This window comes from Letharia lupina (assembly GCF_014066315.1).
Source record: "Letharia lupina isolate WasteWater1 chromosome Unknown contig_14, whole genome shotgun sequence".
NCBI classification, from domain to species: domain Eukaryota; kingdom Fungi; phylum Ascomycota; class Lecanoromycetes; order Lecanorales; family Parmeliaceae; genus Letharia; species Letharia lupina.
Genome location: NW_023502983.1, coordinates 268,625 through 293,253, shown reverse-complemented (window position 1 = coordinate 293,253; position 24,629 = coordinate 268,625). Strand labels below are relative to the sequence as shown.

Genomic DNA, 24,629 nt, shown 5'->3' with positions numbered 1-24,629 from the left:
TTCAAGTGCTCACCGCGATAGATGAAACGCATGGGGACCTAGCGATTGCCCCTACCCAGACAGAAATATGGGGTTGAACAAAGCAAAAGCAGAATATCATCATACTTACCTACCAAGGATGCTTGAAGAGGAGGCAAGGAAATTATTACCCCTAGGATGCTTTATGCCTCTCAAAAGTGGTCCCCGCTTCGCTACTCTGTAAGTGGGTTCACAGCGGGGAGTGGAAGAGATCAAGCCAGAATACGTAATCGGCATGTGCGCTCGATCAATTTGTTTAATTTTTTGATAGGAACTCAAGTCGCTCGACCAAATCGAAGTTTGCGGCTCTGCTGTTTAAATCAGACTTTCACCGGTGGTCATCCTAGAAGGGACAGATTGTTTAGTTTAAGTCAGGAGGAAATTTAATTAGGCACCCTTGGTAGGTTGTGAGAGCTAGAGCGCCCGCTGTTGAGGGGGAAATGGCCTTATCGACTTGTTTATTTCGTCTCTTGAGTGAGATTCTGATATGTCCAGAGAGAGCCTTTTTATATACATCGTGTCAAGACTCATGGTCGCCATACCTCCTCGATGCCAACAATTTTTTTTCTCGATGGTTTCAAGGGTGTTTTCTCTTATTGGTGTTGACATTGCCCAGGATCGGCGGTAATAACCAATTGTCCCACCTGCAGCGCCGCATTTGCGCCCGACAGCCACTTCGTCATCGTCCCAGGGTTGGCCTTCCCTTTCCCCTGCTTAGACTCTTTAGAGTATGTCAAGTCCTTATCCATGGGCATGGAACCAGTCCGCACCCTGTGGCCAGTCATGTACGTGTTTGACACATCCTCTACCACATTGTCCCAAGTCTGTGGTACTTTCCAATGCACGTTGCCGGTCTCGGAGACGAGAAAGTAGGTGTCCGGTCCGTAGGCGTCCAAAGAAAGCGTTTTCATCTTCCCACTCGAGGTGAGCAGTTCCATCAAGCCTTCGTAATTCTCCTCCAATCCGTGCGGATACCATGTTCCATCATCGCACACAATCACATAGCTTTCATTGACACCGAACTGTACTCTTCGTGGCCTGCGCTTCCAGCCGTCGTGACATAGCATTTTTTGGATCTCCGCCGTGAAAGAGGCCGGTACATTGTCCCACCGACAACTCTCTGTACACCAAGCGAAGAAAGCGCCTTTCGGCCCCAAAGATACGTTGAGCGAGCCGTCGGTGAGGGATGATTGATTCTCGTGCATCCATTGGAGGAGTGAAGGGTATGCGCCTCTCAAATTCTCATCGTGTTCTCCGTTGTCCCAAATCAAGAACCACGATCCATTGTCACCATACGACACATGATAAGGCTGTGGCTCAACAGTTTCTTCTTTCTTATGCGACATGGCTCTCTTCATACTGCTGAAAAACTTATGACCTTCAAGAGGCGGAGTCTCTGGTTCCGGCTTGTTGGGGTCCGCATCTGGGAGAAGCTTTTTGAACTCTTCAGGCGAGTTTTCGGACCATCGCCTATACAAGGGTGACGAAAAGAAAGAGGTTTCATCTGGGCCGAATGAAAAGAACAGCTTGTTCTTCGGCTCTGGTGGTGGAACAATTTCTTTCTTGCCCATGATGCGACGGAGTACTGAAGTACCTACATGTACCTATGTTCTTCTCCGGAGGTCAATTTTGACCTCAATTAGCCCCCTCACTAAGTTCTCTAAGCGCGCGGCCCTTTGCTTCTGGTGTAACTACAGTACTTCCATCCTTCCTGCATGTGGCTGAGTACTGGACATTTTCTTCCTGGTGGTCAGCTCATCTGTCAGGGCAGTGTCTCGAACTCGCCTGACGACAAATGCCGGAGTAGTATGTGATAAGCGGTGTGCTAGTCACCACCAATGGAGAAGACTATGTCCTTTCCGCCCGTAAAGAAGTAATCTTATCGGCGGGCGCCTTTCAGTCCCCTCAGCTTCTCATGGTATCAGGCGTGGGTCCCAAAGATACTCTGCAAGAATATGATATTCCGTTAATCGCAAACCTTCCAGGGGTCGGCCAGAACATGTGGGATCATGTATAGTTTAGCATTTAGCGTATGAGATACACCACACATCCAAATTCGTACTGTAGCATAGAAATCTCTCCGCAAAATTATTCAATAACACTGCCATCGTTAGTATAGGTCCCAAATGAAAAAATGAAGCTATACTGAAGTCTTAGCGTGTTCCTCAGCCCCTCAGTTACCTGTTTCTGAGCTTCTTGAGCAGAGGCTATTTCAGTAGTTGCGGGGGGGTAGTTCTTGCTGCGACGGCGGCGGTTCGGTGGCTGCTGTGTTAGTGGTGGGTTTGAGAGGTATAGCTGAGGTTGCATAGCTTCAAAATTGATTAAATGCGACTATTTGCGATGTGGCTACTTGATTTGAATGATTTTGCGGAGAGAATTCTATGCTACAGTGTGAATTTGGGTGTGTGGTGTGAAAGATCTCCGGTGCCAAGCATTACATTCCAGACGGTTTTGGATACGCTAAATTGCGTACCGCGTTGAGACCAAGTTCCAGACTCATAGATGACCCACAGTATGCCGCTCAAGCAGAATTTGACTACAACTTCGACCAAACCGCGCCCATCACTGATTTCGGATTCATCTCTTTTGAGAAACTACCCAAACAATACCGGGGCAGCTTCTCGTCCGTAACTGAAAGTGTGCTGAACCAATTCCCCGCTGATTGGCCTGAGATGGAGTATATTGGTGGTGATGCTTACACCGGGTACAATACCAATTTCATAACAGCGGATCCTCGTGAGTCTATCTTTCGGTGTTATCCTCCAACGCCTACCGCATTTTGATTCATATCACATGTCTTGAGGGTATTTATATTCCTCTGACATGTTTCACGCCTCAAGTCTCTGCCTAGGGAGGAATGCTGACCCAGAGGTCTTGAAGATGACGGTTACGAATATGCTTCGATAGACAGTGCTTTGGTTGCGCCTCTATCACGTGGAAACGTTACCATAAATTCTACAGACACAATGGTACGTACACGTCTGAGCGATTTCTTGCTAACACGTAGAGTACCACACTCTGGAATAAGAAATGTTCGAAATCGAAAGCGAAAGCTTCGTCCTCCTCTTTGTGCTATTCCCAGAAAGAGCAACACTGACATCCAAAATTCCATAGGACCCACCTCTCATCAATCCAAATTGGCTCACCGCTGAAGCAGATGTTGAAGTAGCCATCGCTGGCTTCAAGCGTACAAGGCAATTTTGGGCAAATATGCACAACATCACAATCGGCGAGGAGTATCTACCAGGTGGGAATTCCATTCCAACCCTGACTCTGACAATCCCACACCACCCTAAGTCTACCCTTGTCCTAACTCCTTACACCAGGTCCCAACGTCACGACGGATGAAGAGATACTTGCGTTCCTTCGTCAAGATGCCCTCGAGCTGTGGCATGCTTCCGCTACGTGTGCCATGGGCAAAAAGGGTGATCCCATGGCGGTTGTCGACACCCATGCAAGGGTGTTTGGTGTGCAGGGTCTGAGAGTGGTAGACGCGAGCGCTTTCCCATTCTTGCCGCCAGGTCATCCTCAATCGACGGTGTACGCGCTTGCGGAGAAGATTGCCGATGATATCAAGCGTGGCCAGTAGTTTGAAGGAATGATGGTGTGAGTAGATGATAGACTCGATCTTCTGAATGGTGCTTTGTTGTGGCCTTGACTTTCTTGATGCAAAAGTGAAAATGCCGTAGGGTATAACTAGCATTGTTGCTCAGTGCGATCTCGACAAAGCGCTCACTGGGGAAGAGCCTTTAGTGTCTGATCGCAGTACGTATGAAGGAGTCAGGCAAAAAATAATGATCACTTAAAGAGATCCGGAATGTGAGATAAAATCAAGCAACGTCTCGTCAATCGTAGTTCCAAAGCGCGAACCTTGTAAAGCTTGACCTTCGCCTGTGACCCCAGAAGTATCCCTTACCGGTATCTCTTTCCTGAATCGTGGCCTTGCCAGCCAGTTTTAGATGGATTTGCACGGGATCATGAATTTTCTTCCTTGGACCACCTCCGAACGATCGCTGAGGTCGACCAGGGCAGGCATCCACTGCTCCCTTTTGCAGTAGTATTCCTCGAATTTGGCTTCCCACCCGTGCAGATAAAGTGCCGGCAGGTACGTAGGTATTCCAACATCCGGGAGCCAAAATTCCAGATCGTTTCCTCCGTTTACCTCGATGCACTCGGCGTTGACCGTCTTCTCGATACCGAGCGTTCTTATCCACTCGAAGGATTTGGCTCCGATGCGACGTGTAAAAGCGTGCGTCGTATCTTGATACTCGAAAATGAAGGCATTCTCCGTTCAGAATATGCGGTGGGCTTCTTCGTATATTTGACGGCAGGCGCGGAGCAAGCTCGGAATGTCACTGGCAGGCACTGGGAGCTGGACACCAGGGTAGACGCCGTTCCGTATAAGAGCCATGACATCGAGGTGCACACGTAGAACAGACCGCTGAGAGAGGTAATCGTCGCAGGGATCTTGACGCGTGCAGAAAGGAGGGGTTCAGGTTCTCGTAGGACAAGTGTGTGGCTCCCGGGGACTCCAAGCGGAGCTGAATTCTGGTGTAACGCCATCATAGCAGAGTACATGGTGATATATGTTAAGGCGTATCTCTGCAGGCAACTCGAGAAGAGTGCGAGATGTCATACTGATATCTAGACTTCGGCGTAAGTCCTTTGTCGGACCGAGTAAATGTACTTTAGGGTTTTATGGTACTATTGTCAGACAAAACGGCAATGAAGATCCAAAGAGCGAAGCGCAAGCACACTTATCCTCAGTGAGACGCAGGTGGAAAAAGTTCTCTTATTGATCCGATAAGATTTTCCTGGGTCTTTCTTGGCTCTCGAATTCTCCGTTGAACAGCCAATAGCAATATGTGAACCTCTACCTTTTGCTGTTTGCTCTGGCTTTCGCTGTCAGAATGGATAGCTTCGGTTGCGAATAGACCGTCTTCGATTCAGACTTGCAGCTGACCGCTCAATTCTCGCAAGGCTAGCAGGTGGGAAGCTCAAGAGAGCTTGCATCCTCCGACAGCAATACCTGGAGTCCTACTTCCAGCTCGTCTACAAAATCCTCAATCAATGCGAACGATGCAATTACTCGTACTAACATCGCTAGCTCACGCAGGGGTCGCACTCGTCAAGACTGATGGGGCAGAAACCACGTCGTTCCTTCAACGTCATCATATCTCTCATGCAGGTCGTAGGCGAAACAAGGCATCAAGGTGTAGCTGAGTAACGAGAGTAAGCGCTTATGCAAGCCACAGGTGCTGCAAGGTGAGCATACAGGTGCTTCGTGCGGAATTGAACCGCTGCGGATCCTTGTTTGCTGCTGAGTAGAAGGGATTGGTATAAATGGTCTCCATCATCGTTACCCAGACCATGCATTGCAGTTACACTCCGTCATCGAGCCACTCAGGCTGGCGATTATTACAAGCCGAAAAAAGCTCGTACGTATACATGCTGCTCTTGGGGAATTTGCATTTTAGGACTTGGTAAAGGCGCGCGGGTCCCAGGTTAGCTCTAGAGCAGCAGGGCGTGGTTCGACGTCTTGGCGCAGGAACTTAGCTTGTTGCCATTGTATGCACGCATGGTGCACAGGTGGAATTCTTGGTGTTGAAGAAATCCCACACACCTGTTACTCGTATCTATCACGCCCCCTTTACAAAATTCAGACTGTACAATGCTTATAATAGATTTGGGCATAATCAGGAAACAGGCTAGTGTCGGACTACTTTGGTTTGACAATATCCCGTGGATAATATTAGATATCGAGCTTTGGTGTTGTAAGAAATCTATGGGACGTGTGGAGGTAAGAACAGCGCTAGTCGCAGCCCTAACCCTGTCTTCTAGCGGGGGACCCTACAACATTGTAGAATCTTTGTTTGGTATACCAGAAGAAACCGGATCGATACTTATGTAGGTTGAACTGAGGGGACCTCTTTTGGGCCTAGTAGCTATTGCGCTCCAAGCTGGGCTCCAATCTGGGCTCCAAGCTGGGCTCCAAGCTGGGCTCCAAGCTGGGCTCCAAGCTGGGCTCCAATCTGCCCACCTCCGTGCGGAGTACAGCATTTATAAATAGTCTCGGTGATTTATAAGCTCATGCTTTCACCAAAGCGAAATGTTCGTGATGAGAGCTGCAGAAATATGCACTTCACCCCATTCGTGCATCATCCGCCTGCATGATCCTGCCGCAACACTACTACGCCACGAAACAATGCAATGCAAACCCACCACCTTACAGAAACAATATCGAAAGTAGCTCAGCTGCAAGAACTTTCGTCTCAATCCTTCGACATCATATGACCTACCCTAAGAAATAAGAAGCACCGCAACACCATTGTACCAGCGCCATTAGGAATCGAACCTAATACGAACTAAATACCCCCAACAACACGACCACAACCAACAGGTGTCCGCCCTCGGACTATGACTAACGGGGAACATTTCGCTTCACAAATCAATGCGTCGCATGGGATTCGAACCTAAGCCCTCGCCAACACCGTTCGACGGAACTTTAAAACCTGTGGCTAATGGCGCTGCCAGAAATAAAAAGCACCGCAACACCATTGTACCAGCGCCATTAGTAATCGAACCTGATACGAACTAAAAACCCCCAACAATACCCTACTCAGGCTCAACATGAACCCTTCCCCGCCATTTCAATTCTTCATTTTCAGAAACCCCTTTTTCGATATTCATCTCTTCACTGTACGACTGGCCCGCCCAGAACTAGAGTCTCGGATTCTGAACATTTGTCAGTATGGCTCCGCAAGCAATCAACTGGGCCATCTATAACAGCCTTCCTCCGGCGGAAGCCCAGTATCAATTGGCACATGTCCACGACAGCAAAAGAAAATCAATCGCCACTGCATATATCATATGTGTTCCTATCATCTTTCTTGCCGTTATGATGCGCTTCTTGTCCAGGCGCATTGGTCGAACATCGTATGGAGCCGATGATTGGATTATGGTTTTGGGACTGGTATAATATTGTCCTTCACTCGTACCAGTGTTCTAAGTAATCGATAGATCCTGGTGATTGCGGACAGCACTCCATGTCTATTGGGTACGTTCAGTCCTCTTGAGCGGACGCTCTTACTGATGATCCAGCTGCGTTTGCTTACGGAGGCGCACACCATGCGATCCTGATGACCGAAAATGACCCAGTCAGATTCGCAAAGGTATGTCCTTTGACCGCCTCTCTATTAGCCAAGCTCCCTTGCTGAGCACGAATTATCAGAGTGTCTTCGTAGGAGAAATCCTCTATGCCCCGACCATCGGTGTCGTCAAAATTAGTACTCTTCTACTCTTTGCTCGGATCTTCCCAGGCCCGAAATTCAAACGCATGCTTTGGGCTGTCGGTCTCTTCATATCAACATACTCCGCCGTCATGGTAATCACGATGATTTTTCAGTGCAAGCCAGTCAACAGAGTTTGGGACCCTACCGTCCAAGCGGACTGTATCGACATCAGTAAGGTCTGGATTGTCATGGCCAGTATGAACGTGTTGACGGATTTCCTGCTCTTATGCCTCCCGCTGCCGCAGCTGTGGAAGCTTCAGATGCACCGCGAAACAAAGTTACAACTGATTGGCATATTCAGTATCGGCAGTTTGTCCGTGCCCCACATCCCTTGACAGAGGCAATAGTGGTTTGAAACGCACCCGCTGACTGACCGCTTTCGCCCAACAGCGCCACCGTAGTTTCGATCTACCGCATCCCGCAGCTGCGTGGATTGTCTCTGTACTCGTACGACCCCACCTGGGCCGACGTCGAGCCCTCTCTTTGGTCGGTTGTTGAAGTCTCCGCTGCCATGCTGGGCGCGTCCGCCATCACATACCGTCCTCTATTCAACTGGATCTTTAGGAAACCATCCTCCTCGCCAGAGCCGGAGGGCAGAGCATCGCCAAGGACAGGCGCCACCAAGTCGTCCATTGGCAACATTCGGACTGGATCGAGATCAAAGACCGGTAGTGATATCAAGATGCAGGCTCTCAACGTCTTCCACCCATCTGTCCCACAATCGATCCACAGCTCTCGGATATCTGGAAAAGGAGATGGGTTCTGTAGAATCCAGGATTCGATAGACATTTGACAGGTCAGGCAGATATTAGCGAGGTGAATGGATCTTTTCCTCACAATTTGTATTATATCTCGGTTTGCGTAGGCATCGCGAGAGGAATTGCATCCTGCATCTCTACGGCCCTAGTGAGCGCTGTCAAGCTCGCCTTTCTCCCTTCCACTCACATCAGCGTCCCTCTTCTATTTTCTCCCTTATCTCCGCCTGTCCAGTTTCTACGCTACATTGCAGCTTCGCGAGCATCTCTCGCCTGAAGTCTCTCGAGCACCAACATGTTCATTACAAGCCATGCCACGCTCGCATTCCTAGACGGTGTTCGCGGTTCACGTGGTTCCGTTCAGCCATGTAGTAGTGTATGTCACAGTACCATTGCCATGGGCCGTGGTCGTCGTCTGGGGCTGAGAAGGTGGGTCATACAGCTAACTGCCGGTCGAGGATGAGCTGACGAATGCTGGTGCGCCAAGGTGGCCTTGACTGCCACTGCCACTGCCACTGCCAGAGTAACCAATGCCGGACATGATGGTGAGGTGGTAATGAGGACTTGCGAATTTGACGTAGGGATGAAGTTGAGTTCGTGTTATTTGAGCAAAAATTGTGGAAAAATTGAGAATACTAGGCTGTGACCAATCATTGGAGAAAGATAAGAGCCGGGCTGACAGGCGATAGGGAAGGGTTCGAAGGTATCAGAGAGCATGAAGGCTTTCTTGAATAATCTTCCCAAAACCCCTTGGGATGAACCATGGCACATCTTTACCTTCGACACACTCGTCGGGAGCAGTATTGATCGGGCGTAGCACGCCTCATCTCTTGTGCAAAGTTTCGCCTTCGTAGCCAATAGCACAACACTACGTGTCATGCAGCCTCGCTGGGCGCAGTACTAGTCAGGCCTATCACGCCTCATCTCTTTTGTAAGGTCCCGCCCTAGTAACCAATAACACAGTATTACGTGTCAATGTAACCTGGTCGGGCGCAGATGTGCAGGGGCTCTGCCTCATGCAAAAGCAGGTGGGTATATCCACAGCGATAGACACCTGCACACTCACATTCAATCATTGCATTCTTTGTTTCTGCCTTCTGTTCTTCATGGACGAATTATGATATTTGAAGTCTATCGAGAGGACCAAACAATACAGCGGCTATGGCCTCGTCAAGCGACTCGAGTCTTTTCGATGGGGGTGCGGATTTCGATTGGATAAAGTACACCACCCATAGACCCGCCTACTCCTCTTCCTTCTACGACCGCATCTGGACCTATCACCAAAGTCACAGCAATCACTGGAGCCTCGCCCACGACGTTGGCACAGGACCCGGCAATGTAGCCGAGGTTCTCGGCGCCCGCTTCGACAAAGTCATAGCCAGTGATCCCAGCGGATTCCACACGGCCGTTGCGCGGAGACGTCTCGCAGCTTCGAATGTGACGGTCGAGCAGTGCCGTGCGGAGGACCTCGTCACTCTGGTGGGACCCGACGGTCACGGCAAAGCAGATCTTGTCACTCTTGCTGAATGTATCCCCCTGATGGACGCTGAGCGGGCCTTCTCTGGCTTTGCCGAGTTGCTCAGACCCGGCGGCACCCTGGCCGTGTGGTTCTATGGTAAGCCAATCTTTGTGGGGGAAGGACAGGAGAGGAGCCAGCAAATCTACGACCGGATTGCTGGGAAAGCTTTTTCGAGAATCTTTCCCATCAAGGGTACGATCTGGCAACAAGCGTTCACAGTCATGGCATCTTGGCTCGATAATATCGGTTTTCCATCGGAAGATTGGACAGACGTAGAGAGGACTAAGTGGAACCACGACAAGCCATTGTGCTTTCTCCCGGAGGAGTACTTTGACTTTGAAGTCAAACACGAGAACTCTGTCACTGCTGACGAGAAGGTGGAGGAGCGTGTCGACCGTGACTTTTGGGCTAAAGAACATTGCGGTGTGGACTGGGTGGAGGGATTCATTGATGCGCAATTTCCCTGGAAGTCTACAGATGACGAGATCGGCGCTCAATTGAAGCCGATGTACAAGGAATTGGAAGAGGCCATGGGAGGCCAAGGGTCGAAGACGAAGATTGCTTGGCCTGTGGCTCTAGTCCTCGCTACTAGGAAGTAGACGAGGCATCATATATAACTCGAACTTTGGAAGCCCACTTCGCGTCCCAATTATCGAAATGTGTCATCCTCAGGAGCGTGAACAGTCGTGCTAGTCACCGTGGCTTTGTGCTGTTCAAAGTATCTCTATCCTTCTATCTCTTTAAAGCTTGCCTCCGAGCAAGCGGTCAGCAAGGTCGGCATAGACTGAAGACCCTACGAGGCTTCAGCCTGCAACCCCAAGGCTTTTCATGGGACCTCGGACCCCTCTGCCTTGACTGAGTCGCCGTGAACAGTGACCCAGTCTCCACGAAGCTGCTGTTACGAATCACTCTTTTCTGGTACCGATTCCTGATCGTGCAAGGGAGTTACTTTTCCATGCTTGAAACCAGCAACTTCGTCTTCCATGGAATGATCGTCTTCCGAGTCGTCACTCAAGTCATTCAGAAAATTGCAGACGTCATCCTTGATGCCGTTGCCAGGAATCATAGTATCCTAAACACTGGTTAGCCATCAGCCAAACGAAACAACCGTCCTTGTCCCTCATCTTCTTCAGTATGTGAACGTGGGCAATGTTGCGCTTGCGGTCGTTGATGGTATCACGCTAGGATGTGTCAGCATGCTATTGAACAGCCGGAGAACAGGGTTTTATTTACCTTGAAACAGACTACCTGGTGCCCATCCACTTCAGGCACATTATGCGCGACAGGACCACCAGAGCCATAATGCACGACCAGTGCATATTACCAGGACGATGTGTAGGCCGTTGCCTCTGCCATGATTTGGTGGCACTCGAAGAAAGCGTCCACCGCACCGTTCTTAGTGTAAATCTCCTTCTGAATTGAACAGTCAGCAATGGTTCGTGTCCTGCTGCTGCCAAACCTTACCAAGGCGGAGAAGAGCATGTCTTTGCCCCTATTGCTGGATTGATAGTAGTAGAAAATGTGGTCTACCTCGATGCATACGGACGTGGCGAAGCCACCAAAGGCACCATAGGGTCCCTTTAGCTCTTTTTGGCTTTCGTGGATGCAGACGAGAAATTGTGCTTGCGTTTTTCTGAGCCAGACCTTGAATGTTTGGCCAGATGCTGGTATCGGTACCATTTTATGAAGTGTCCGGGGTATCACCGGCGGTTGTCTGTGTTTCTTGCGGAGAGATTGGGGAAATGGTGAAGAGTAGCGGTCGAACGGTTCTTAAAGCTCGTGCTGCTAGTGGCGTCGAACACACACAACTACAACACAACCGGGAAGCAAAAGGATTCAGACCAGTGAAACGGTTTTCGACAGCCAGGCTAGTCCCTATACGGGACCGAGTCACAGGAGGGGCCAAGATCATTTTCTTAGACCAGGTATACCAAAGTCATTATAAAAACATGCTCAGTGCTCAAAATCGTTTCCTAGAGCTAAAGAAACAGCGTCAGGATCTTCTTTCTATCTGACGCCGTTTATTAGGTATCAATGCCCCCCTGGAGTTTTTCCGGAGGTATACTATTTTTGTGTAACACAGGACGCGGCATCTTGCATATGTCAGCAGAAGCAACACACACCTGATATGTTGCACAGCCTATCGCTGCAGATTTTCCCATTTGGAGTACCCCAAACACCAACCCGCTCTTTTCGCCCCCAACCTTTCATCAACACACAGCATTCCCCAAACATCTTCCATCATACATATTACAAGGTACTCACCCCAGCACATCTCACACGTCTCTCCAGCCAACCCACCACCACCTCCGTCCCACCAACCATGCCCCTCCTCGAAATCGAACAAAAATTCTCCTTCACCCTCGCCAACGCCGCCATCTTATCCCGCAAAGGCGGCTTCCCTCCTTTCAAAACCCTCGGCGACTTCCGTTCGCAGACATTCCGCGACACGTATTACGACTCGCAAAACAAGCTCTCAAACGCCGGGCTCTGGCTCCGCAAGCGCCACCTCCACGCGGACCCTGCTCACCCACACACACCGTCACCCGGGGACGCTCCGGAATGGGAAGCCAAGCAGAGCATGCAGGGCGGCTCCTTCCTCCGTTCCACGTTCTCCGAAACCCGGGACCGGAGCCGGATACTCGAGCTCGTGCGCTTGCATTTCCCGGATCAGATTTCCGGTTTCCGGGACGATTTCGGGCTGGATGCGATTGCCGGGTTCGAGACGCGGAGGCTCACGCTTTTGGCCGATGAGAAGTTCACGGTCGTGCTCGATGTGACCGATTTCGGACACGTGGTCGGGGAGGTGGAGCTGATGGCTGAAGATGCGGGGGAGGCTCATGCGGATATCGATGCTTTCTTTGAGGAGTATGCTTGGTTCTTCGACACGTCGAACCCGAAGGGGAAATTGACGGCGTACTTCGAAAAGTTCGGGTATCCGAAGTGAGAGACGTGAAGGCGGGTAGGCTCTTGTCCATAGACTGGTGGCGGGCTGGATCAATGCGAGCGAAGAGACATGGAAGTCGGCAATGCACGCTGATGGACTCGCAGCTTTTGTAAACTTTGAAAGGAATTCTACCGGCAAATTGCCAGTCAGATATCGTAGCGAGACACAAGAATGAAAGTTGGCTGCCGTTGGTCGAGAGCAGCAATGCAGTGTGAAAGGTCTTGGCTTGATGAACCCACAAGACACATCTTCGGCTTCCATGCTCCGAGACCACTGTTGTTCGCATGGAAGGCCTCCGATAATTCTCCGCGGAACGACGTAAAGCAGCCGTAAAGCAATTCAAGCAGGCGTGCCATCATACCACCACGGTCTTGTCAAGCATTTCAGGCGTCAAGCTTAGCTTGGTACCCATCCGAGTTGCACAAAATCGATCGCGCGGGAGCGAACCTAGCTCGCGTGATCCACTATCCTCTTCTGGACAATGAAGAAAAAGCAGTCACGCTGGGAGAACACTCGGACGTTGGAAGCGGCTCGCAACTCAATAGTGCAGACCTAACGGGGCGGAAATACGTCAAGGGCCAGAGAGATATGGTATTTGTGAATCTGGATGAGGCTGTTGCTAAGTCCAGTAACGGCAAGCTGGTCAGGCGAATAAGAGAGTCTCAAACAACCACTGCGATATCTAAACCTCCCCGAGACCAACGAATACTTCGCAAAGTGCTCCACCAGGTACTCGTGCGCCCTGGCGATCAAGCATGCACATTACCCACGGTATTATTGTGGCTATTTGGTACGGCCCAAAGGGCGTGTCTTGTTCATACTACTGATTGGTGAGATCATCGAGGACGTAAAACTTTCTCACAGCAGGTGAGTGGATTGCCCGCCAGGCGGCGTTGAAGCATGCTGCGAATTTCAAGGGCAGGGAGGCTTATTTGGCCAGCCGGGGTACTGAGCACACAGAGGTTTGATGAAGAAGTTCGCGTGGGATGATGTACGTGAAGAGAAGCATCGTCGATCAACGAAATCGCACTGAGCTAGAAAGTCGCCGTAGGACATAGGCTCTTCGCTCTGTTCTCTGTGTATGAGGATTGCGGATGACTGATTTGCTTAAATGGTCTCATGGAATACAACCTACGATATACTTCATAACGCTGCTGATGACTGATAAGAATAATACGGACGAAAGAAAAGCATATGCCTCTACCCTTCATATAGTCATCAAACCTCAATGGTTGCCGCAACTTCTTCGCTAACGCCCCGGACAGAACTCCCACTTCGTCCTCTTCCTTTGCACGGACTCTCACTCCCTGTGTCAGTATCCGAGGGCACCAACGTGGGCTCATCCCCATCATCCAGGATGTCAGCCTCTTCAATGTTCTCCTCATCCCATTGACCACTGACGTCTTCGTCTTCCTCATTGTTCCACTCGGCCTCTCGAGCTCGATCTCCAAGCCAATATTTTGCTCTCTTCTTGCTTGTCTCTTCGTCCAAACTCCAAGTCCCGCTTGCCGGTCTCTTCGGTTTGATTGGCGTCTTTTGGGGAGGACTGTTGCCGATGATGCTCAGGCCACGGAGGTAGATGTAGCAGACCCTTTTCTTTGCCTTGTTGAAGAAGAAGTAATTGAAGCTCCACAGTGAGCCCTCTTCGCCATCGTAAGGATCTTCTTCCGGCGCGTAGCAGTACATGCTGCATTCCTTGAGGGTCATTTCTTTGTCGATCAGACTCCACATCCGAGGATTCCATTTCTCACTTCCGTGGGGGGTCTGAGGGACGGTCGTTGGTACTGTGTTTGACCAGTGTGGCTTTTCATCAACAAGCGCGCTCGAGAACTTTGGGCGCAGATTATAAAGGGTGGTATCGAGGGTGTTCATTACCTTCCTGATATTCTTCTCGCGCCGAAAGTCGGAGGGACGGAGGAGATGGGAGAAGTCGTAGTCTGGATGACTGGCGTTTAGCGTTGCGATCAGATAGGCAAAGGTTCGGCGACTGGAGATTTGGCTGAGGGGTCCGAAAGGACTTGCTCTAGACAAATTGAGGGCTTGGCCAGCCGCGGTAGCCTGGTGCGCTGATAGACCAGCCGAAAAGCTCAGAAGTGAGGCATACTGCGACTCTAGCGAGTGTTCGATGTTCTTGTAGAGCTTCTTGTCTGCCCCTGCAGCCTTTGTGGTGTAGAGATCGCAGCCGCCGATGACATGGCAGTCAGCCGTATCGAAGTTGAGAGCATTCGTGACGTCGTCAATATCGCGGAGTGGGAGGTACTGTACACAGCCAAGGTCAGCATATGTAGCATGAAGCAGGGAGAGGTTCGCCTATTTTCTCTAGGGAGACCAGACAGTGGGTCATGACCTCTTTATCTTGACTTACCTTCATGGCGAATAGCGCGGAATGGCCACTTAAGATTGATTAACAAAATGTAGCGAAGCACTGTCAGACAAAGGACAGTGTTACTTGGGTATGCGCGGGTTGCTTCCAGGTACTTGATCGAGGCGGATGCCCGGTCTCGTTCTCCTTACGCAAATCAGCTTGATGTGATCGCTGATGTAAGGATGATGGCCGCAAGTGGCCGAAGGGATGCCGGTAAGATGTGGTCTGAGTCGCTGTTTCCAGTAACAAAGAACCCGGGTGCTTGCAGCGCGCGGGAGATGTTCTGATCTATGCTTTCAAGCTAGGCGATGAAGCCTAGCCTTCGAACATAGTGTTGCAGGTTCGCGACATCTTATCGTGATGATGGTGGAGGTGGTGAGGATGACGAAGAGGGGGCCCGCCAGAAGCCAAGATGAAGTCGCGACCGGCACGGATCAAGTTTGAAGCGATAAATTAGTCAGCGAGTTGAATCCTTGGCAGAGGTGTGCGCAACCAATGAGGTTCTTTCTTTGGAACATCCGCTCCAACGCAGCGATTGCTGAGTTTTGCAAACAACATTCTAGGTCATATGACCCTCGATCCCGTGTAGAGCGCCCATATCGCTCGACTCTTTTTACGGGCATCCAGCTGATTCTAGATCGCCGCAACAGCATCTTCATGCCCGCTTCTTCGCAACATGGAAAGACTGTGAGTGGTGAGATTCGATGTTTCTGGTGCAGTGACAGGCTGGTTGTTGACGGCTATACCTTAAGTTAGAGCGCGATTTAGTAGACCTTATTGTCAATGATCATCGGAGACTCCACAGCAGCCAATCATGCGTAGCACAGAGAAGGCTGCAGTTCAAGGCGGAACTTGACATTATCTGTATTTCACGCAAGTGAAGCCATCAAGGCTCTTCGTACTTCGTAACGGTACCATGCCTGCTGGCCTCCCATTAGAGCATTCCTGCCTTGCGCAATCCGTCTGTCAAGACTTGTTCTGCCTGCAACGCCGAATCAAGAACGCATTAGCTGTGTTGTCCTGAATACTCATACATAGTCACCGACTGGGACGCCGAAAGCGACGAAATATATGTGGACATCCACAGAGTAACAATCATCACATTATTTTGGTAACGCCGTCATCCTCGACCTGATACCCCCAGACACAACGTCAGTCACACCGTGTACGAAGCTCGAAGACGGTTAAAAAAAACCAAAGCAGAGAGCTAGCAACCAATCCGTAGGAGAATCCATAACCCCATCAAGACTTATCGACACTTACCTCCATATCCTCCAGACTGTCCTGTTGACTGATGCACCTCAGCACATTCTTCTTACTACTCTCCTGCATCTCCCCGGCTAGCAACAACTCATCCAGTATGAAGTATGCCTTTTGGAAATTGAAAATGATGTCCAGCTCGCAGACATTGCCGTAGTATTTGTCCATCTGCTCCACATACCGGTGGACTATCTCGAGGGTGATGAGTTCATTGTCGGTCGATGAGCAGCCGGCGATGAAGAAAAGAGAAGCGTAGCGACGGTAGACGACTTTGGTGTCTGGACAACGGCTCGAGATTAGCTACGGGCGGGGATGAGAGGGGAATGGAAGCTGCTTGCCTTTATATTCGAGGAAGTTGCACATACGTGTTCTCCGTGATAACACGAGTTGGGAGACATCTTTGATGATTTTGGCTTTGTCTTTGGGAGAAAGTGTGGTGAACCATTTTGCGAGGCGCTGTTGTGGGGGAATTTTGTTAACGTTTCGACTTAAACGACGAGGTGGGAGACGAGGTACGCACCACTTTACCTTGCCGGGATAGGAGGATGAGGTAGCTGCTCAGGGGTCAGTACGACATCCTTCCGTAATTAACCAGAGGTGTAGAGGCTCACTTGATGGCCATCCTATCCTAAAAGTCAATGCCTGCGGGAGAGGGATACAGCTTGTGCAGGAGAAAGCGGTGAGCGGGTATCAAACTTTTGCCGCAGAAAAGCCGATGCCCCACCAATGTTTCTTGCTTCGTGAAGCAATCGACAGACTTTAAGACTTGCCAGTATACCCGTTTGAAAAAAGCTGCAAATGATTCGGCGGGCAATATTGTGTCTTTTGAACTCCTGCTTTGGCCCCGAAATTGAGGCAGAGAGTCTTCTAGTGAACAGAAGTCACAAGCTTACGAGAATCGTGTACTATTGTGTCTAGGGGTCTTAGATTGAGAAAGAGAGAGATTCAGTAGAGACTATTCGGGCTGGCTCGAAGCCCTTTGCTTTGGCTTTGGCTTGACCTGAAGGGTCGCTAGGGTCTTATCATGACTAAACTCATCCTCTCAACATCGTACGGGACCCTCGAGATCTGAGAAGCACGCAATCGCTGACCAGTATAGCAATATCATGAATGGCGGACCCTCAATTATCCGTCGTCCAGCGTCCGAAAAGTCTAACGTGGAGCTCATCAACGCCCTGCGCTCCAACTTCCTCGCTTCGATGCAAGCATTTGCGCCAGCCACCAAAGGATTCTCCTCATCCAACGGGGCTGAGCGCAAAACGATCTCACAGGACGTTCCATATTCCGAGTGGACGGCTCGAGAAGACGGATCCCTCTTCGTACCCTCGATCGACTTCGCGCAGTCAGGGTTGGCAGAAGAGAGGTCGCAGTACGACATTACAGTGAAACTATTCTTCCTCCCACACACGTCAGCAACAGAAAGATGCAGACACTCACAAGAGGCCATAGATCTGGTGCTAAGGGAGCTGCACATGCCGTCGATAGACCTGCTAATTGTCTCTTTCCCTGGAGTATCATTCGATGCGGATGACGAAGACGAGGAAGAGCCACAATGGAGTCAAGATGGTGAAGGGGAAGACCTCAGCGCAATGGTGGAAACATGGCAAGCTCTCGAAAATCTCCACGGCAAAGGTACTGTCAAGCAGATAGGCCTCTCGGAATTTGGGAGCGAACGGCTGGAGAAATTTCTGCCCAGGACAAATGTACGGCCTTCAGTAGATCAGATCAACGTCCGAGACTGCTGCGTCGTGCCCAAGTCCTTGATTTTGTACGCCAAGCAGGAAAAAATTGAGCTTTTGACACACAACGACTGCACAAACATACTGCCTAGCGGTACCGTAAGAGAGCTTCTTGGAAATGGCGATAAAGGTGCTGGTGTTTTAGCCGGACCAGAAGAAGGCTCGAAAGGGTTAAAGGGCGAGTTAGAACCGCAGTGGGTGGTGAAATACACTGCTGTCGTCCGCGATCGAGGTGTCATCGAAAACAAAGGCTACTTCGCCATGGCCGAGGTGGGAGATTGAGTGTTGTCAAGTCTTCCGTATGAATGGCGGTTGATATCCAGCAGCAGCGCGGAGTTCCAGATCAGAACTCACGAGGGAGAGATAGACACTGGTCTTCAACGAGCTGTGACATCGCCCTCTCACCCAAGCATACTCCTCTTCCTCCCCCTTAGCCTCACGTCCTCCAACCTCTTCAGCACAACCTTCGCCCCCTTATAACTCTCCCCATAAACCCTCAGCACCTCCTGAAACCCCTCCTCCGCCTCGGGATGCGTGCTCCCAAACGCCCTCTCCAGCACATATAGATCAACGGCCTTATCTTCATCCTGCAAACTCTGTGCCGCGAGCCCGAAATCAATCAGCACGATCTCCCCCTCTAGACTCTCTCCAGCGCTCTTCGCATCATCTCCGTCTCCTTCGGCTCCATTCGTAAAGGTCGTGCCATTCTGTAAAGAAGTCGGGGAAGGTCGGAGCATCATGTTACTCGTAGTCAAATCCCCATGCACAACCCCAACCTCATGCATCCTCCCCAGCGCCCTCCCAATCTTCCCCATCAGCGCCCTCAACCCCTCTTCCCACACCCCACCCCCTCCCCGCTCCTTAATCCTCTTCCCAGCCTCAACAACCACCTCCTTAACCGTCCTCCCCTCCACCCACTCCATCATCATCCACCCCCCACTCCCCGCATCCCCACAGCCCTCGGCGTCAAGCGCGAGCACCCCCGGCACACTCACGCCCTCCCGTCGGCACTTCACAAGCGTGCGCGCTTCGCTCAGTATCCGGTGTTTCGTCAGGCGTTTGTCGAGAACGGGGTGGCGGTAGGGTTTCGAAGGGCGGTGTTTGAGAGCGCAGGGGTGGGAGGGGAGGAGGAAATGGGTGCGGTAGAGGAGGGCTTCGGCGCCTTGGGTGAGGAGTGTGGGGGCGGGAGCGGTGTGGGTGAAGGGTGGGGGGAGAGGGTGGGGTTGCGGGGGGTCATTGTTTGTTATTTCCATTGCGTGGGGTGCTTTGAGTGAGGTTGGAGGGTGATGGATAGCACGGACTGTTCTGGTGGTCGCCGGGTTGCTACAGTGAAATGAATGCTTCGTACCTCGGGGGGTATCTAACGGACACTCAATAATGATAGGCGGCGATATTTGACTCGTCCTACCCCTTCCTAACAAGCACTAACGGATCCCCAGCGGTCACCACATCCCCAGGTCTGACCAGCAGTTTCTCCACTTTCCCAGCCAAACCCTCCTCCGCTCTCACGGATATCTCCAATTTCATGGCTTCCAATATAGCCACCACATCGTTACTTTTCACCTCATCGCCCTCCTCCGATGTTACCTTCCATACGTTGGCGTTCATTGGTGAAGTGATCTTATGGATTGCCGGATCGTTGACTAGAGCGTCCACTTTATCTATTGGGATTTTGCCTTCTGCTTTCTCCTTGGTCCACCGCTCCATCAGCTCGTCTTCGACCTTTTGCATCTCGTCCTGTGCTCGCTTCTGTCTCTTCCTGACCTCCTCGACCTCTCCCTTCGTATCCTGAAGCAGCTTGTTGTGCTCGCCCATGTCGAATTCTGTGTCCTCGACTTCGTACTCGTACCGTCCGCTGTGGAACAGCGCTATCTGCCTGTCGTATTCTTCTTCGTTGACTTCATAGAATGTGAGCTGATCGAAGTCTTCGAACAGCCAAGGCCTTTGTAGGGAATATCCGTTCTTGGAACCTAGAATATCGCACCCAGGGATCGTCAAACCTGTGAGTTGATACCCGCCAGGCGACTCGACATTATACAAAGCCATACAAGAACCACCCCACGAGACTTGACCTTCAGGTGTGAATACGCGAGAGGGATTCATCTTCGGACAATTGATACGTTGCCGTGGATCCACTGGTAGACAGAGCGGCAAGGCGGCGAAGAAACCTACGGAGACAGCTATGAGTCTGCTTTTGAGATAAATATCGACAAGATCCCTGCGTTCGAGACCGTTGTTCTTGGCGACAAAAGCCATATTGTCTGGCAAGTAGGAAGCATATGGCCTCTGGGTTTCCATGTAGCGCTTGATCGCATTCTTCTCCTTGGCTGAATCGAATAGTATGGGCAGCTTGAAGAGGCGAGAAGGGACTCTGGCATTGCTGAGGTCGCCTATTTGGGCTTCTAAATCGACTAAGTAGGAGATGAGCTTCTTTTGGGCGATTTTCATTCCGTCGTAGTATAGTAGGAGGGCTGATCCAGACCAATCAGTCTGGAAGTCCCACGCAGGAATAATGGTAACTCACAGTTGCAACAGCCGACGGTGTTTACCAGTCCACCAGAGAAACAGACGTCACTGTTCAATTCATTCAACGCTTTGGCAAGCGCTGTGACCCGACAGCGGTGATTTAAATCAAATTTTCCATCTCCGTATTCAACGAGGAGATAGTCATCTCCACCCTGTAAGATTGTAAGCGGAAGGCAGTACAGGCTGATCACTGCTAGGTACCTGTCGATATAGAGTCCTAGGCTGGCTGCCTTTGTCTTCAATGTGGCGGACAATAGCCTTGCCGTGATTCCCGGCGGAGGAGGACAAGGTCATTGATGTAGGCATATTTGAGTAGTCAAGAGCTCCGATGGCAGCAAAATCGCCTTCTCCAGAGCAAGCTTTGCCTATAGCACCAACAAATTCGTTGAACCGCCTTCGCGTAGCAAGTGCGTCTTCTAGTGAGACTCTCAGATATTGCATTGTATCTCCAGCTTTCATCTGGCCCAATCTCCAGTGCTCAGCTTTGATAATGGTGGTACTCGATACGAAACCACCGAAGTCAGGACAGTCAACAGGAAAGATGCATGGGTCATCACCGGTCCAATTCAAGGATCCCACCGGGTAACCATACTCAGGTACATTAGATGGGTGTGCGCCTCCTTCACCCCCGTCAGAGCGAGCCCACTTTGGCTTGGGTCCAATGAGACGTATACCACCTCTTGCAGCATTATGGGACACTTGCCATTTGGTGTTGTAGATCATCTCGACATCTTCTCCAAGTAGGTAGCCTTCGTCGTATGGGCCTGGCATGGCAAGAAGGTCCCAGTGAGTTGGATATTGAGGGACCAGATGCTCTGGTAACTTCAATGGTTTGGAGAGATGGTGTGGGATATCTTTGGTTATTGCTAGAAGATCCCCTGAAGCAAGTTGCCGTCCTTGATAACCGCCCACTCCAACGCCAGGAGATGTAGCTTTCGACCCAAACCAGTCGGCAACGCTAGGTAAGCCACCGTAGATGGCGAGATAGGAGCGGCAGCCACCCTCTGTTGTTTTACCAATTTTCATCTTTTGGCCAGCCTTGATAGAGATTCTTGCCCACATTGGGATTTTTTCCCCATCAAGCGTGATTTCCATTGGTGCTCCACAGATGGCGATCACTGCAGCGCCCAGGAAAACGACTTCAGGCCCGTCCAATGTACATTCGAGGCCTTCTGTTCCGCGCGGGTTACCAACCAGAAGATTGGCTATCTGAAAGGCAAGAGGGTCCATAGGACCAGCGTGTGGGAAACCTCTTCCCATTGTAGGCCGCCCGGGATAGTCCTGAACTTGGGTATAGGCCCCTCCCGTGACAACATCTATGGCGGCCGGCGAAAATTTGAATCCGGTGAGGAACTTGGTCATGGTCACTCCTTCAGCGAACGCGGGGTCAGCGACAATGGTAGCCAGAAATTCAAGGTTTGTGGGTGGCCCACAGATCCTGGACTCGGACAGTATCTTGTGAATGGCCTTGATCGCGTTGTCTCTGCTGGGATCATGCACCATGACTTTGGCAAGGAGAGGGTCGTAATGAGACGAGACAATGGTGCCCGTATGGATCCAAGTGTCGATTCTTGACTCTTTCGTCTCTTTCCACTCCACAATTTGCAGGGTTCCAGGGGACGGTGCGTAATCCTTTGCTGGGTTCTCGGCATACACTCGCGCTTCAATCGCAGCCCCTTTGGGGCTCGTTGGCTGAAGAGAATTCAATTCCTCGTGGTTGATGCCACCATTGCCTGCCAACTCAGCATCTGCTTGCCTCAGCATCAATTCGACAAGGTCCACGCCGTAGCAGAGCTCCGTGATCCCGTGTTCAACCTGTAGTCGAGTGTTCATTTCTAGGAAGAAATAGTCGCCAGATTTATCATCAACCAGATACTCAATAGTTCCGGCTGATCCATACTTGATGGACTCAGCAAGGCGAACGGCCGCGGAACAGAGCCCTTCCCGGAGGTCTTTTGCCCAGTTAGCAGCCCTCCTGGAATTACTTCAAGATACTCACCAGGGTGTTTCGCCACAAAGGGACTGGGACACTCTTCGATAACTTTCTGGTGTCTCCGCTGGATGGAGCATTCTCTCTCCCCAAAATGGATGGCATTGCCTAGTCCATTCCCAAAGACCTGTACCTCGATGTGGTGGCTGTCCGGGTAGAATCTCTCCATGAACATGCCAGCATTTTTGAATAGGTTCTCACCACGGGACTTGACCATTTCAAATGCTTCTCTGACCTCTTGGACATTTTGGCACGTTGCTAGCCCCATGCCGCCGCCACCAGCTGTTGCTTTAAGCATGACAGGGAACCCCAGACGCTCGCTGTGTTCGACAGCATCTTCTTCACTAGTGATCAGACCTTTTGATCCTGGCACTATGGGTACTCCAGCTTGTGTGGCTAGGTCTCTCGCCGTATGCTTTAGCCCGAAAGATTCAATACTCTCTGGGCTTGGTCCAACCCAGACCATACCAGCATCGGCAACCGCCTTGGCGAAATCTGCATTCTCTGATAGGAAGCCATAGCCAGGTATAATTGCATCTGCTTTGTGTTCCTTGGCTATTCTGATTATTTCTTCGCTAGTGGAAGGACCGTAAGCTCAGATAAGGGGTCGGGGGAAGGAAAAAAATGTTTATACTGAGATAGAATGCTAGCAGTACAAAACAGAGACTTATTTGAGGTATAAGACAGTAAACTTGTAAAGCTGCCATTTAGATAGAAGAATCTCACCCAAGAAGAAAGAAAAATAGAAAACAAGAAACAAAAGAACGCTTGAGATATAGGAATAACGTTACTAGGCCAGGCTCACCCATTTAGATAGGCTTTGGCAGGGCTTCCAGGCAAGAGAACTGCCAGGTCTGCCTGTGAGACATGCGTAGAGGCTGCATCAGGCTCTGTGTAAACGGCAATGGTCCGGATATCTAAAGATCTGGAGGAAGGAGTATCAGTGGCAGCTCGGGTTCGGAAATGGGGAATCGATCGCACTTAGCCGTTTTGAGGATCCTTGTCGCAATTTCAGCGCGATTGGCAATAAGAAGCGTCTTCAAGCGTTCCATCTTGTTCATTTTAATCGAGCACAGTTTGGTCGACTTGAGGTTTCATCGATGAAGTCAATCGAGACCTTGTGCCATTATCAGTATCAATTCAAGATGTCTCACCCAAGATGGTGGATGGCAGCGGCAGCACTTGTGGAGATCTGCCTTTCGGCCAAACGTTGGAGATGCGGGGATAGTCTCCCCAAGACCTGGTGGGCCTAGGAATTAGAAAAGGCTACGTCAGCGGAGAAGAGACCCAGAGAACCATACTCAAGCCTCTCAATAAAGCCCTTGGCCTCGAATCAAACCTCCCAATATCCCACCATGGGCCCAATTAAGCACAAAGCTCTCCTCAACGTCGACCTTGGTGAAGGCTTCGGCAATCTGAAATGCGGTCCAGACGAAGAGCTTCTTCCACACATTGACATCGCCAATGTAGCCTGCGGATTCCACTCCGGCGATCCCCTAATCATGATGAACACGGTCCGCATGTGTAAAGAGCACAACGTCAAGATCGGAGCCCACCCTGGCTTGCCAGACCTGCAAGGCTTTGGCCGAAGGGAGATGAAGCTACAGCCAGAAGAGTTGACAGCCATTACTGTATACCAGGTTGGCTCTCTCAAGGGATTTCTGGACAGGGAGGGACTGCCGATGAACCACGTCAAACCGCACGGGACTCTATATGGTATGATGTGTCGGGACTTCGACGTAGCGACTGCGGTCATGAAAGGTATACCAAAAGGGGTGCCAGTCTTTGGGCTAGCCGGAACGAATATGGAGAAGGCAGCGAAAGAGGTGGGGGTGGAGTTTTGGGCCGAGATGTACGGAGATGTGAAATATAACACTGACGGGATGTTGGTCATTGACAGGATAAAAAAGTATACGGTCAGAATCTACGCGGCTCAGGTGATTTGCTGACCTAAGGACAGACCTTGGAAGCTTGAAGACGTCGAGAGACACGTGGAGCAGCAGCTTACTACTGAGTCAGTAACCGCTGTGGATGGCAGTAATGTGCATCTGCCTGTCAAGGACTACCCGATCTCAATTTGCTGTCATTCAGATTCCCCTGGCTGCGTTGGGATCGTCAAGACAACAAGGGGAGTTTGCGACAAATTCAACAAGGAGCATGGTTGGTCGTAATCTATGGTCTATCAAGCCGTTCCCACCAGTTGCCAAGCAGAGTTGAT

At 50.7% G+C, this 24,629-nt stretch overlaps 11 protein-coding genes across 11 annotated transcripts; 5 read left to right on the top strand and 6 right to left on the bottom strand.

Annotated features, from left to right (window-relative positions):
- Window positions 1-611: 611 nt before the first annotated feature.
- Window positions 612-1,589, bottom strand: HO133_002095 (uncharacterized protein; the record flags this gene model as incomplete). Its single annotated transcript, XM_037293022.1, has 1 exon — window positions 612-1,589. The coding sequence occupies one exon, from the start codon at window positions 1,587-1,589 to the stop codon at window positions 612-614; it is 978 nt and encodes a 325-aa protein (XP_037150675.1).
- Window positions 1,590-1,933: 344 nt separating this feature from the next.
- On the top strand, window positions 1,934-3,607 carry HO133_002094 (uncharacterized protein; the record flags this gene model as incomplete). The annotated part of the gene is made up of 5 exons (XM_037293021.1): window positions 1,934-2,019; window positions 2,513-2,754; window positions 2,890-2,987; window positions 3,133-3,265; window positions 3,345-3,607. 5 exons carry the CDS (start codon window positions 1,934-1,936, stop codon window positions 3,605-3,607), a joined length of 822 nt encoding a protein of 273 aa, XP_037150674.1.
- A 4,111-nt stretch (window positions 3,608-7,718) lies between these two features.
- HO133_002093 (uncharacterized protein) lies at window positions 7,719-8,606 on the bottom strand (the record flags this gene model as incomplete). Its single annotated transcript, XM_037293020.1, has 2 exons — window positions 7,719-8,053; window positions 8,513-8,606. The coding sequence occupies 2 exons, from the start codon at window positions 8,604-8,606 to the stop codon at window positions 7,719-7,721; spliced, it is 429 nt and encodes a 142-aa protein (XP_037150673.1).
- Window positions 8,607-9,226: 620 nt separating this feature from the next.
- On the top strand, window positions 9,227-10,183 carry HO133_002092 (uncharacterized protein; the record flags this gene model as incomplete). Its single annotated transcript, XM_037293019.1, has 1 exon — window positions 9,227-10,183. One exon carries the CDS (start codon window positions 9,227-9,229, stop codon window positions 10,181-10,183), a length of 957 nt encoding a protein of 318 aa, XP_037150672.1.
- Window positions 10,184-10,482: 299 nt separating this feature from the next.
- Window positions 10,483-11,264, bottom strand: HO133_002091 (uncharacterized protein; the record flags this gene model as incomplete). The annotated part of the gene is made up of 2 exons (XM_037293018.1): window positions 10,483-10,656; window positions 11,049-11,264. The coding sequence occupies 2 exons, from the start codon at window positions 11,262-11,264 to the stop codon at window positions 10,483-10,485; spliced, it is 390 nt and encodes a 129-aa protein (XP_037150671.1).
- A 643-nt stretch (window positions 11,265-11,907) lies between these two features.
- Window positions 11,908-12,531, top strand: HO133_002090 (uncharacterized protein; the record flags this gene model as incomplete). Its single annotated transcript, XM_037293017.1, has 1 exon — window positions 11,908-12,531. The coding sequence occupies one exon, from the start codon at window positions 11,908-11,910 to the stop codon at window positions 12,529-12,531; it is 624 nt and encodes a 207-aa protein (XP_037150670.1).
- Window positions 12,532-13,749: 1,218 nt separating this feature from the next.
- HO133_002089 (uncharacterized protein) lies at window positions 13,750-16,778 on the bottom strand (the record flags this gene model as incomplete). Its single annotated transcript, XM_037293016.1, has 5 exons — window positions 13,750-14,790; window positions 16,160-16,434; window positions 16,495-16,612; window positions 16,677-16,710; window positions 16,768-16,778. 5 exons carry the CDS (start codon window positions 16,776-16,778, stop codon window positions 13,750-13,752), a joined length of 1,479 nt encoding a protein of 492 aa, XP_037150669.1.
- Window positions 16,779-17,180: 402 nt separating this feature from the next.
- HO133_002088 (uncharacterized protein) lies at window positions 17,181-18,177 on the top strand (the record flags this gene model as incomplete). The annotated part of the gene is made up of 2 exons (XM_037293015.1): window positions 17,181-17,206; window positions 17,256-18,177. 2 exons carry the CDS (start codon window positions 17,181-17,183, stop codon window positions 18,175-18,177), a joined length of 948 nt encoding a protein of 315 aa, XP_037150668.1.
- A 119-nt stretch (window positions 18,178-18,296) lies between these two features.
- Window positions 18,297-19,148, bottom strand: HO133_002087 (uncharacterized protein; the record flags this gene model as incomplete). The annotated part of the gene is made up of 1 exon (XM_037293014.1): window positions 18,297-19,148. One exon carries the CDS (start codon window positions 19,146-19,148, stop codon window positions 18,297-18,299), a length of 852 nt encoding a protein of 283 aa, XP_037150667.1.
- Window positions 19,149-19,299: 151 nt separating this feature from the next.
- On the bottom strand, window positions 19,300-23,472 carry HO133_002086 (uncharacterized protein; the record flags this gene model as incomplete). Its single annotated transcript, XM_037293013.1, has 6 exons — window positions 19,300-20,366; window positions 20,420-20,573; window positions 20,623-22,373; window positions 22,421-22,986; window positions 23,217-23,336; window positions 23,393-23,472. The coding sequence occupies 6 exons, from the start codon at window positions 23,470-23,472 to the stop codon at window positions 19,300-19,302; spliced, it is 3,738 nt and encodes a 1,245-aa protein (XP_037150666.1).
- Window positions 23,473-23,766: 294 nt separating this feature from the next.
- On the top strand, window positions 23,767-24,628 carry HO133_002085 (uncharacterized protein; the record flags this gene model as incomplete). The annotated part of the gene is made up of 3 exons (XM_037293012.1): window positions 23,767-24,320; window positions 24,372-24,453; window positions 24,503-24,628. The coding sequence occupies 3 exons, from the start codon at window positions 23,767-23,769 to the stop codon at window positions 24,626-24,628; spliced, it is 762 nt and encodes a 253-aa protein (XP_037150665.1).
- Window position 24,629: the final 1 nt, after the last annotated feature.